At 36.7% G+C, this 13,685-nt stretch overlaps 1 protein-coding gene across 1 annotated transcript in view; it reads right to left on the minus strand.

Annotated features, from left to right (window-relative positions):
- Positions 1 to 13,685, minus strand: part of LCLAT1 (lysocardiolipin acyltransferase 1) — a gene marked incomplete at its 3' end in the record, with an annotated part of 111,612 nt that overhangs the window by 64,995 nt on the left and 32,932 nt on the right. The window contains exons 3-4 of the mRNA XM_079721511.1: positions 9,269 to 9,415; positions 3,275 to 3,391 (exon numbers count right to left, since the gene is read on the minus strand). Of these exons, the coding sequence (XP_079577637.1) occupies positions 3,275 to 3,391; positions 9,269 to 9,415 (264 nt within the window). The remainder of the gene's footprint in view (positions 1 to 3,274; positions 3,392 to 9,268; positions 9,416 to 13,685) is intronic.

Here is a 13,685-nt window from a genome sequence, read left to right on the forward strand (position 1 = left end):
CAGCCTGTCTCCTGATGGGTGTGGCTCAACCCGTTGGTTGTTTGGCCTGTGGCATCCAATCACTGGAGCTTGCAGGCTGTTGGGTGGGGCCAGGTCTCAGTGCCAAAATGGCAACCTCCAGGAGAACTCATGCTGATGAGTATTCTCTGGGGCATCCACCATCAGTGTCCTTGCCCACAGTGAGCCACAGCCAACCCCCCGTCTCCCCAGAAGACCCTCGAAGACCCACAGCTAAGTCTGGCCCAGGATCTTATGGAGTCACCGCTTTGCCCTGGTCCCGGTGCACGTGAAACCTTGTGTGTGCCCTCAAGGAGTGGAGTCTCTGTTTCCTCCAGTCCTGTGGAGCTCCTGCACTCAAGCCCCGCTGGCCTTCAAAGCCAAATGCTCCGGGGGCTCCTCCTCCTGATGCCATACCCCAGGCTGGGGAGCCTGACATAGGGCTCCCAACTCTCACTCCTGTGGGAGAACCTCTGTGATATAATTAGTTTCCAGCTTGTGGGTCACCCACCTGGTGGGTATGGGATTTCATTATATCATGAAAGCACCCCTCCTACCATCTTGTTGTGGCTTATTCTTTGTCTTTGGGTGTAGAATATCTTTTTTGGTAGGTCTGAGTCTTTTTTGTTGATGGTTGTTCAGCAGTTAGTTATGATTTTGGTGTTTTAGTGAGAGGAGGTGAGCTCAAGTCCTACTCTGCCATCTTGTCCTCATACATTTCTTCGGTAATTGGTTTTAATATGTGGTCTCCAGGCTTCCATTGGAATATTTATTTATAATGGCCATTTGTTTTAAGAGCAAGCTTCTTTTTCACTTAATTGATAAACAAAAGCAGATCCCAGGACAGATCAGGAAGTTGTGCTGGGCCCTTTCTGAGCCTTAGATTTCTTTCCTAAAATGATACTCTGACTAGATGACTGTGCCTGCTCTCCCTGTCATCTCAGGCAGCATCATAACCACTTACTTCCCTTGTGACTCCCATCCCTCCATGATCTGACCATTTAGCCTCTTCTTTCTTTTAAAATATTTTCCTTGAAGAAAACCATCCAGCTCACTATTATTACAAAGGTGCTTTAACTAAAATCACACTATAAATATACGAGGCATCATATTACAGTAGAAAGAACACAGGCTATTCAGTCAGACAAACCATGTTCCAATAACTTTGAGCTGATTCTTCAATTTCTGCTTCAGTTTTGCTCTACAAGTTAAATACTGGTAACTACCAGGACAGTTGTTGTGAGGGTTAACTGACCTTACACATACAGAACACTTAGCATAATGCCTGGAAATGCTCAGTAAACGTTAGCTGCTGTTACTATTATAATTATTGTCATATTTCTTGTTTCTATTATTATCATAGTGTATAGGACCAATTCTACTTTTCTAACTGAAGTAAATGGAGTCATCTAACTTTTTTTAGCTGAAGCAAATGGAGTCATCTGTGTTTCTTTCTTTACTGATACAGAGAAGGGGGAAGAATCAGTTGCCACTTCTGGCAGGAAAAATGACATACTGTGGTTGTTGACTAGTACTCTGAGTGACAACTAAGTAATACATGTTCCCCAAAGTTATAAATCAGTTTGCTACTAAAATATTTTCCAGATTTCAGAACAGAGAGCTCTGTAGTTATATCCTCATCCACTATAAAATAATCCCTCAACTATCCTGCCTGCAATTAAAAAGATTTTTATTAGCAAAAGATGTGTTCCAACAGCATGTTCCATGATGTCAGAAATACTTTTAAAGTAATCATTAAATACTATAAAATATCAGATTGTTAGAAAATAAAAAACATATTGTTGAATGAGAAGGGAAAGTCTAAATTGAATGCCACAGTAAGTGGTACCATGTTTTGGGGAAGAAAAACAAAACAAAAAAAAGCAGCAACATCCCTGTTTTAATGTCTTGGTACCCCCCTGTCCTATTCCATAGGCATAAAGAACTGTGTTCTCCATGAGCTTCTATGGGTAGATGGACACTCACTATTCATACACAATATGACCATAAAGCCCATGTTTCCATTTCATATTAGTTATAACCACCGAATTCCAAAAGCAAGCCAAACTAACAGGACAATATTTTTAGTTTACTATGTGAACTAATAGTAATGTGATTTTGGATTGACTATGCATTTCTTTTATATCATGAGTACTTAGTTGTAAAGATGCTTCATTTTGGCAGGGTTCCCTAAATGAGGTTATACTTTACATCTTAAAGTACATTAAACCCTAAGGGAACAATAGTGATGCCAATTAGGGTAAGAAGTAAGAACTTTATACCTTTTCTTATATAATGTTTCAAGGCCTTTCATGTTAGGCACAAGCAGTTTTATGACAACATAACAATTATCAAATGAAGGTGATAATTTGTCACAGATGTCACCTTTATATAATATGGCTTGCTAGAAATCAGAGTGGAGAGCAGAAACACGCAAACAAGATTTTTCTTCTGCTAGGTGACTCTGGGCTTTGACTTGTTCTTGTAAAATTAATAACACTTCAGCATGTTTCTGAATAGTTCCTTTTTCGTATATATCCATATGTCTGTTATCCATTTGTATATACATGTGTGTATGAATATATAAATATTTACATATGCAGCTATAACAAAATGTCCAACTGGTTTTTTTTCATAAAAATATCAAAATGTAAACATTTAAATGGGTGTGACATGGTCAATGCAATCACCTTGGCTCCAGATGCCCTTCAACGGACACGGCTCTAGAGGACGTGGGGGTGGGGAGGGGGTAGTGTAAGCCACAAAGTAAGAAGCAGAAGAACGAGGTTCCATCCCTGATCTATGAAAATTTACGAACAACCCTGGATGCCACTTCTATTTAACAACAAAATAGAGGTAGCAGTACTTGCCTTCCTACCAACCGGAATCATTCGTTGCAGTGAGTGGAATAATGAATGTAAAAATATTTTTTAGGCTATAAATAACTATATTATAAGTGATAAGATACTTTCAAGACAGTTTTGCTGCTTTGAGAAGCATTTAAAAATGGAATGATAGTCTAACTGTATGTATTATTTTCTGTCTATTCCAAAAAAGGAGAAAAAATGTTTTGTTTTTGACAAAGACTCTTTTATATTTCTAAAGAATACATAATAAAACATTTTAGTGCATGGAGTCAAGTTAGCATAAAAATACAGTATCTCATTTCTTGAGATAAAGTATGAAAAAGTGCTTTGTAAATTCGACAGAGTTATATGTGAAGTTTAGCAATTTCTGCCACTTATATAAAAAAGTACACTTTGAGATGGGTGCTTACCTTCTCTTAGACGGTCTACTACAAAAGTAAAGCCTGTAGTTCTTGGATGTAAGACATATTCATATTTCTGAAGTCCATTCTTTTCAGCAAATTCATTACTTCGAGCCGTGCTTTTTTCTAAATAAAACAATAGGCCATTAGAAGTCATAAAATAAAGGAAGATAAGTGAGGTAAGGAAATGGTGAAGAATTTCTTTGATAAAAATGGCAGTTAATGTTTCTGTAATTAATATACTGAATCAAATGATAAGATAGAAATACTTTAGTAAATCCCTAACAAAGATCCCAGAGTTACCTACTTATTGGAATTTCGGAAATTTTATAATAAGGTATTAATAGATTTTTTTTAATAGTTTATAAATTCATATTCAAATCCTTAAAATTCTTTAAGATATTTCATAAAATAGTCAATATACAATGAAAACTGAAATACAAATAAAATACTAATAACTAAAATTTTCATAAAATAGTCGTTACATAATAAAAATTGAAATACTAAAATATAAAGATGAAATAAAGTAAAACTAAAATAGTAATAAAACATAAGGATCTAGACATCCAGAAGAAATAACTAACAATTTGCCAAATATATCAGATCAACATTTTTTTTTTTTTTTTTTTTTTTTTGCGGTACGCGGGCCTCTCACTGTTGTGGCCTCTCCCGTTGCGGAGCACAGGCTCCGGACGCGCAGGCTCAGCAGCCATGGCTCACGGGCCCAGCCGCTCCGCGGCATGTGGGATCTTCCCAGATCGGGGCACGAACCCATGTCCCCTGCATCGGCAGGCGGACTCTCAACCACTGCTCCACCAGGGAAGCCCTCAACATTTTTTTAACCCAATAATTTAGGGCTTCAGTGCAAAGTGAAATATCTGCCTTGCTCAGGCACAGAGCACACTAATATTACTGACCAACACCACTCCACGACAGAATGGGCACATGATTAGCACACCATGTACAAACATCTGAACATGGTTTGGCTGAATATAGTTACTGAGTCAAGTATATGTTCCAATTGTTGGCAAAAACTTCTTTTTCCATTCTATGAGGTAACTTTGTAAGTTCCAAGAAGAACCAAACCCATTATTCAGCAATTATATTTGGAAAAAGTAAAGTGTTCAGAAATATGGCCTTAGCTGCTGGGGGAGATCATGAAATACCTTCTGATGACAGCAGACGTTAGAACCTGCAATCCTCGGTGGCATCCTGAAATTTATAGACCATTCCAAGTCACCATGAAAAAACCTATATGTAAAAATACTACTTTCCGAGGAGTAAATTTAAGACCACAGAATCCTCAAAATCTCAAAAAACTATAGATGGATTCCACGACACTAAAATATTCAAAGAACACTCCTATAAATTGAGTCAAAAAATTAAACAGATCTCCAGCAAGTCAAAAGTAAAAGCTCTAAACAAGAAAAATAATAAGCTCCTCTCACATTCATTTGAGGGGAATATTCTGGGCATGGGACTACAGAACAGTATTTTATAGACAACTGGCAGGACCTTACATGGGATGGGGAATCCCAGAGACACCACAAAGAAGAGTAGTTAACTACTCTTCAGTTTGCTCTTCCAGTTGGTCACAGACTTGGGGGATCTGAAGACAAAACTGAACGCTGTTGTAGAATGTGAATACAGGTGGAAGTAGTTCTAAAGGGCACAGGCACAATGTGGGAAGTAAGAAATAATCACAGATCAGAGATGCAGATTTTCCCCTCCATCCCCACTTTATGTACCCACCCCCAGACTGTGATTATTAGGACTGACAGACTAGCACCCCACTTTCTCACCACAACCTCCTATCTTGTTAGCCTGCTCCCTATAACACTCCAATGCCAGCACGCCTACCACTCCAGTGAGACTACTGGCTGCTCGGATGTTCTCAAACCAGCCAGGCATACTCCCACCTCAGAGTCTGTGCAATGGTTCTTCCCTCTACCCAGAATGCCTTCTACCCAGACATCTGCATGATTTTCTGCTTTGTTCATTTAGTCTCTCCTTAAATAAGAACTTAAGGGGCCTCCTCAAACCACCTTATATAAAACAGCACCCTATGTCCCCATCTTTTATTACTCTCTCTCCCTCTCTCTCTCTCCTTATCTTGCTTTTCTGTACAGCATTTATGAATACCAGACATATTTTTATTATTAGTTTTTAATCTGTTTTTCTTCATTAGAAAGTAAGCTTCATGAAAAGTCTCATGAAGAGACTTTTTTCTATATAAAGCTCCAGGCACTCATATATCTATTAAATGAATAAGTTTTACATACAAGGGTGTTTAATTGCATGTAATATTATATAATTGTTAAAACCTAGAAAAGCTTCCCTTTCTTAAAACAAAACAGAAAATCATAATATACCAACTGTGATGGTTAATTTTATGTGTCAAATTGACTAGGCCAAAGTACCCAGATATTGGTCAAACATTATTCTAGATGTTTCTGTGAAGGTGTTTTTTGATGAGATTAATATTTAAATCAATAGACTTTGAGTAAAGCAGACTATCCTGCATAATGTGGGTGGGCCTCATCCAATCAGTTGAAGGTCTTAAGAGAAAAAGACTAATCTCCTCAAGCAAAAAAGAATTCTGCCAGCAGACTGCCTTTGGACTCAAACTGCAACTCTTCCCTGGGGTCACAGCCTGTTGATATACCTTGTATATTTCTGACTTGCCACCCTCCAGAATCATGTAAGCCAATTCCTTAAAATAAATTTGCCACCTCCCCACTCGTTCTCTCTTTTTCTCTCCCTCTCTCTCTCTCTACACACACACGTTTGCACACACACACACACACACACACACGGTTCTGTTTTTCTGGACAACCTTGACTAATGATGTGAGAGAATACAATATTAAGTACAAAGAAAAGTGTAGTTCTGGTTTTCCAATTTTAAAATTACATGTATGTGTGCACATATATATGCCTATGGATGTGTGTATGTATACGTGTGTGTGCGTGCACGTGCATGTGTGACCAAATGACCCAAAAACAATGGAGCAAAATTAGAATAGTGCTTCCTTATGGGCAGTGGGATTAGAGTAATATTTGTGCTCCCTTCTATGTTTATAAATTTCCCCCAAATAACATATATTACTTGCATAAGCAAAAAAAAAAGTTATAAACAACAATAATATATGAAAATAGAATATAAAGTTACATTTAAATGTACTAATTTGAAAATGTGCAAACAAGTTGGATTTACAACTTAAAGAGGATTATAAAACATTCTCTTTGGGCTTAAAAGCCCAACTTTAAAGTTAACTGTGGTAGCTCAGAACACCTTTGAGTTAACAGATATGTTTTCAAACCAAAGGTATTTTGCTAGCCTACTTAAAAAAAAAAAATCATATCTCAACTCAAAACTATTTGTAAAATACTGTTTAAAAAAAATTTTTTTTTTAACTTCAAGATCAGTCTATTTATTTCCTCTATCTCGCAAATAGTCTGGCTTTTGCAAGTTGGCCTTAGAATGTAAATACTGTTTTAACTTTAAAAATATTCAACTACATCATGTAATAATGAGTACTCTGGACCCTGAAAATATTCAACTAGATGTCAAGTTCATCACCTAAAAAAGACACTTGAAAATACAGACTGAAAAGTTTTAAATATCTACTTTATAAACTCTGAAGGTCTAATGTATGAACATTTTAATACTGATGTACAAAAGTAACAGCAACCCATGAGCTTTTATCCCATTAGCTTTTAATTACTAAATAACTTCCACAGTTGCCACTCTTTAGTGTACATTTTGGCATTCACAAAATCTATCATTTCAGTAAATGACTTTCTACACTCTAATACAGATGATATTTCAATACTCAAATTTAAGTATTATACGTTCTAAGGATTAAAAAATGTAAATATGGCTGTTTGTCCATTGAAATTTCCTAATGATAGTTCAGTTCTGGGAATCAATCAACTTACAACTTACAATATATTTTCAAGCTTAAACAATATGCAGCCAATATTATGCTCAGTATTACCTTCTGTGACCCAACTACTATTAGAATTTTAACTACAAAAATCAAACATATTATACGTAAGTATAATTTAGTACATAATACTAGTATATAAAAAGTGCCATGCTTCATTTAGCTCAGTTCCAATCTGTCATACATTAGTCAAAGATCTCTTCCTTGGTATTAATGGTAAATGCTTCCCAAAATACTTTTATTTCCCTATTAACATATTACAGTTTAGTCACCCATTCACTTACTTAAGTAGTTGTATAATTTGTATTTTCCATCTTGCACTCTTTTTTGGGGTATTGGGTTCCATAAATTACTATGTCCACAGAGTGAATTAGATTGTTCATTTACTTGTTCTCCTCTCAGGTTCTAAGGGTTGCCCTTCTTGGTAGCTCTTAGTTGCCTCGATCTAGTATTGAGGATTTAGAAGACAAGTTCACAGGGATCTCTCCGTACTATTTGTGAGTTTTAGATTTCAGTTCTAACCTGCTTCAGTCTGTCTTCCCTTGTACAGCAGACCTTTATACACTGGGTCCTTCCCAAATTCTGCTGTATTTTTCTTAAAGTAACCAGGGTACTAAAGCTTTTGAATTTTGCTTTTTTGAGTTGAAGGATTCTATAAAACTACTTCCTGTTGTAGCTTACTCCCTCCCCCACTAATATTCATCAACCAGAGCAGTTCTTCTCTCCGTCTTAAATCCTAGACTGCGATAGAAGGCTTCACCTGCAGAAATGACCTGTGGTTCAAAAAAGATGTGAAGCCCACTGATTTAGTAAGAATGAAAGACTGCATTTTGTTTTTAATCTTTTAAAGAATTCCTTGAGGACCTCCCTCGTGGCGCAGTGGTTGAGTGTCCGCCTGCCGAAGCAGGGGACACAGGTTCGTGCCCCGGTCCAGGAATATCCCACATGCCACGGAGTGGCTGGGCCCGTGAGCCATGGCCGCTGGGCCTGCGTGTCCAGAGCCTGTGCTCCGCAACGGGAGAGGCCACAACAGTGAGAGGCTCGCGTACCACAAAAAAAAAAAAAAAAAAAAAAAAAAAGAATTCCTTGAGATCCACTGGCATTCTTGGCCTGTGTAATTTGATATCTAGGAAGATAGAAAAGTCCTAGATATATTCTCCTGTGTCCCCTCTACAACTCAACAATGGCTGAATTTTCTTTAGGAAAAGGACAAGGCCTTTCCTTTTTTAAAAAAAATTTAATTAATTGATTTGGTTTTGGCTGTGTTGGGTCTTCGTTGCTGCGCACAGTCTTTCTCTAGTTGTGGTGAGCGGGGGCTACTCTTCACTGCGGTGCACGGGCTTCTCATTGCAGTGGCTTCTCATTGTGGAGCACGGGCTCTAGACGTGCAGGCTTCAGTAGTTGTGGCATATGGGCTCAGTAGTTGTGGCTCGTGGGCTCTAGAGCGCAGGCTCAGTAGTCGTGGCGCACGGGCTTAGTTGCTCCGCAGCATGTGGGATCTTTCCGGACTAGGGCTCGAACCCGTGTCCCCTGCATTGGCAGGCCGATTCTTAACCACTGTACCACCAGGGAAGCCCAGATCCTTTTCTTATAAGAAAGAAGTTGAAAAAAAAAAAAAAAAGGGTCTAATGGATAAATACAGATCTTGGAAGAGGACAGAGAATAGATATTTTAAAACTAGGCTTTGTTCTTCTTTCTCAAGATTGTTTTGGCTACTTGGGATTTTTTGCGGTTATATACAAACTATATAAAGAAAAAGGCTGATATTTAAAGTATATACCGAGACTTAAAATATAAAGCTCTAAGACAGCAAGTATAAATAATACCTCTTGGAGTTGCCCATCATAAACTCTATGGGCTGGAAACCAGGAGTTCTGGGTTCTGATGTGCTGCTGACTAACTGAGTGACCCCAGGGGTCACTCAGATTAATGGGCCATTAATCTTGTTCGTATTCAGTTGCTTCATCTAAGGACTGAGAAGTTTAGACTAGATAGCTAATTTTGGAGTTCCTTCGTGTTTTAAAATTCTGTGATCCAAACCAAGGGTACCTTACCTGTGAGATCAGTCCCTTCTGGGAATATGAGGAGTTGAAGTGGTTCATGGATATCACAAAAATAATCAATCATGTCTTCAAAATGGCTCTTATCATCCTTCCATTTCCTATGAATGAAGATATAGGCAGCAGCCTGCATGGCCCAACCTAGAATCAATTTAACAAGTATTTATGTATAATTTTAATACCAATATCTACATATTTTTGAATATAATATTTCAGAGTTTTGGAGTTTTACTATAAATTATTTACTTCTGTAATAAGCATCTCATGATATACCTTAAATTCAGCACTGATCTTGGATTAAATAACAGATATACCAGAGAATATTCTTAAAGGAGTCTGCTAAATTCTGGAATTTGCAAAATTCTCAAAAACCTCTTTTCAAGCAAAACCTAACTATTAAAATACCAAGGAGAAAAACTTCCTTAATATCTATCAGTAACTCATCCAAAGTTAACAATCCTAACTTAAACAGATATTTTAACCAAGTTACCCACAAGAGATATATGACTATGTGTTATCAGGCTTACAAAGCAGTAAGCAAGGGATGGTTCTCAAGCCATGTGTACAAGCATTGTCTTTAATATTTCCCTTTCTGTACTACTCAATCTCTAAATCCAATTGCTGTTTTCAATGTAATCTCTTCTTTAGAGTTATTTTAAAAAGAAAATATGCAATGACTACTAAACACATTAATTAGAGCATATGCTGTGATCACATTCCCTTTCTCTAAGGAGAATTCAACCTTGCTACTGAAGAGGCAGCTCTAGACGAGCCAGGTTTTTCCCAGCTGGCATCCCTCCCTGGCCAGAAATGACTAGAACTACTGTGGTAAATATCTGACTTAAGGCGGACAATCAATAGTCTATTCAGTAGTCCATGAAGCATGAAACCCTTGGCCCATACACGGTAACTGTCTTGGCCAAATGTTCTCTCTCAGGAATTTTACCTGGGACCATGGAGAAAACAAGTTGGTATATAAGACAAATGGATGGACAAAAAAAGCAGATAATAGAGACAGTAGCACCTGAGGCAAAATAAAGGTAGCACACTATAGTGAAGACCTAAACAACAACTGCTGTTGAGGCACATAAAGCTGACTGTGATCAAGAACAAAAGATAGTCTTCCACAATGGTTGGCCAGTCTTTGGTTCACCTCTTGGATATCCCACAAGAGTCCATCTCCCTTATTGTCACGTGTATCTTTACAATATACTTTTACTAGTTCAGCTAGAGGGGATGAGTGGTAGTTTCTTAAAAACACAACTAAAATAATAGTTATTATCATTTAGTAAATACAGTAGTACCCTAAGAATATATAAAATTATCATTGAATCATGATTTTAAAATCTGTAGGACTTTATTTGGTTTGAATTAAGTCCAAACTAGAATACTGTATTCTACAAATATAAATAAGCATATTCCCAAATAATCCTTGCTGATAATGTGTCCAGTTGCTGCTCACCCACTGTATTGTCAGTCATATCCACCTGTACTGGAATTGATCCCACACTTGCCCCCTCTTACATGTCTCCTCTTTTACCTGACGACACCTACATCCACAGTGCAGTCTGTAGGCGGTATAACTCTGGAATGAGATTGCCTGGGTTAGAATCATAGTTCCACCACAAACCAGCTATTCAGCTTTAAGCCTTTGTCCCTCATTGACCCCAAATGTAAAAATAAGCATAATGCTGAAACAGTATTTACCTGATAGTTGTTGTTGTAAGAAACAAATTAAGATTATTTAGCACAAAGTATTCAATATGTAATAGTTATTGTCATTATTATGATTAAGAAGTTACAGTAATACCAAGGATATTGCATCAAGGAACATAAAAATGTACCCAAAAATGTTCCCATTCACAATTGCCCAGCCCTACGCTAGTGTTTTGGAAATTATAAACTCTGTTTTATTATTTTAAAGGTCATGCTTAAAATTTTTTCACCTTTCTATTTTTACAAACATTTAAACTTAAATAATTCTATCAACTTTGAGTTAATAATCTTCCCCCAAACAAAAAATTATGCTTTTCTCTTGTCCCTCTTCCAAGATTTGTAGAAATCATCCAATAGTTCCTCCAAATTGCTATTATTATTACTACTACTATTCCTTATGCTCACAGAGCAATTTTCATTATTTAGACTTGACTCGGGTTAAGTTTGTTGGCTTCTCTTCTTACCATTGTTTCTTATATCCTATGTCCTTCTGTTAGTCCTCCTTAAGGAACTTGTTTCAAAAAAATGTTTGAGTTTTTGCATTTATGAAATGTATTTTTTTTGTTGTTCTCAATTTTGGAGGCTAGCTTGGCTTAAAACAGAACTTGAGATTTTTAAATCATTTTCCCCTCAGAATTTCAAAGCTGTTTTTCCCACAGTCTTCTTATAGAAGTCTGATATCAATCTAATTTCAGTAGATAATTTTTTTCCCTCTGGAAGCTTTATTTTCTCTTTATCCTTGGTTTTGTGAGACTTCACCAGTATACAACTTTTTCATTAATTCTGCTCAGCAGCTGGTACACTCTTCCAATATGAGTCTCTTTAACTTTGGGAATATTTCTTCCATTATTTAAGAAAACACTATTTTTTCTCTTCTTCATTCTCTCAGACTTTCTATTTGGAACTTCTCTTAGATAGATGCTAAAACTTCTGGTTTTGTCCTCTCATACTTTTTATCTCCCTTCATTTGATGCTGTGTTTAAGGAAAATCTTTTAGCTTGGTCATCTAACTCATTAATTTGATCTTTAGCTGTTTCTAGTCTACTAATTGAGTTTATTTCAGCAATCAACTCTTTAATTTTCAAATTTTATGGACAAATAGCTAAAACTGTAATAAGCTATGACAAGTACAAAGAGGAGTAATTTTAAAAAAATGTTTATTGAATGGTTACTATGTGTCTAGTACTGTTGTAAGCATTTTTCATTAATTAATTCAATTAATTATCAAGACAACTTTGTGAATTAGGTAAAATTATTATTCCTATCTTATGGATGAGGAAACTAAGGCACACTGAGACTCAGAGAACTAGTAAGTGGTAAAATCAGGTTTCAAATGCAGGCAGTCTGGCTCCAAAGCTGATGTTTTTAACCACTGTACTAAACAGACTCTTTGCAATACATACTTGAATCTCTCTAAGGGTATTAGTAAAACACAGTATAAATTCTCCTCAGAGAAATGTCTATTCCTCAGAGAGTTTATTCTTAGACTTTATTTAAAGCTGTGTATTTTTCTCAAATGTTAATTCTGCATTGTCCTCATATTTGTAAAGGATGTTCTAGACTGAACAATACTGACAGGTTGAGTGTATTTCACCATTCCAAGTGAGAATATCTGTTGCTCCCTTGGGGGGAGGGAGCAGTAGGAAAACCCATGGGGCTGTGCCATAAAACTTTTCAAATATTATGTATATGTTTCAGAAATCCCAGAAAGGGAAGTAAAATGACTAAATCAGTCAGCCTCTTGGACCTCTCCTCTGAAGATATGATGATTCTTCCCCTTTGTGCTTTGCCTTCTCATGTTCCATTTATACATTATACATCACTAATGCTTTTGAATCTGTTTTACTCCCTTTAGCTTAAATGTTTTCTCCCTCTCATAAAAAGCACAGGAAGACCTCGTGAGTCTTTTTCTTCTCATTTCATTGCCATCAATACACATGTTATTCACGTTTAAAGCAATATCCAGATTTTTCTTAACATTCTTGAGGTCCTCATACAGTTTTATGACATTTATTTCATAAGTCTATGGGCTGATAAATGACACTGCAACTGATCCTGTCATTTGAAATTAGTCTATATAACTTGCCTGTTTTATACTTTTTCCATTGGAGGACATTCTGTCTATCACCTGAATTTCTCAGACAAGTACTGAGAGCCTGGCAGGTTTATAAAAATAGATCCTGTGGATGCTGGCATGGCTCTGTTACCACCATCTTCTTTCAAAAAGCCCATTTACGTTACCAGCACTGCATTCTCAAAGCAGACAGGAGTAATCTCTAAGCATACTCTATTGTCCAGAGGTATTCCATAATTTTAGAACCTGGTTTTCCTTGGCTTAAATTTTCTTTTATCAAGTTTTAGAGTTGGCTAGGAAAAAAAAAAACAACAACCAATTTACTTGAGTGTATTTTTAACATTATGCATTCTTTCTCCATAAAAAGTAAGCCCTTTTCAGCATTTTTTTCCTTTTTTTTTGTTATTTTTTGTTTTATTTATTTTTTATACAGCAGGTTCTTATTAGTTATCCATTTTATACATATTAGTGTATATATGTCAATCCCATTCTCCCAACTCATCCCACCATCACCCCACCACCACTTTTCCCCCTTTGTGTCCATACGTTTGTTCTCTACATCTGTGTCTCTATTTCTGCCTTGCAAACCGATTCATCTGTACCATTCTTCTAGATTCCACA

Source organism: Hyperoodon ampullatus, assembly GCF_949752795.1.
Source record: "Hyperoodon ampullatus genome assembly, chromosome: 15".
NCBI classification, from domain to species: Eukaryota; Metazoa; Chordata; class Mammalia; order Artiodactyla; family Ziphiidae; genus Hyperoodon; species Hyperoodon ampullatus.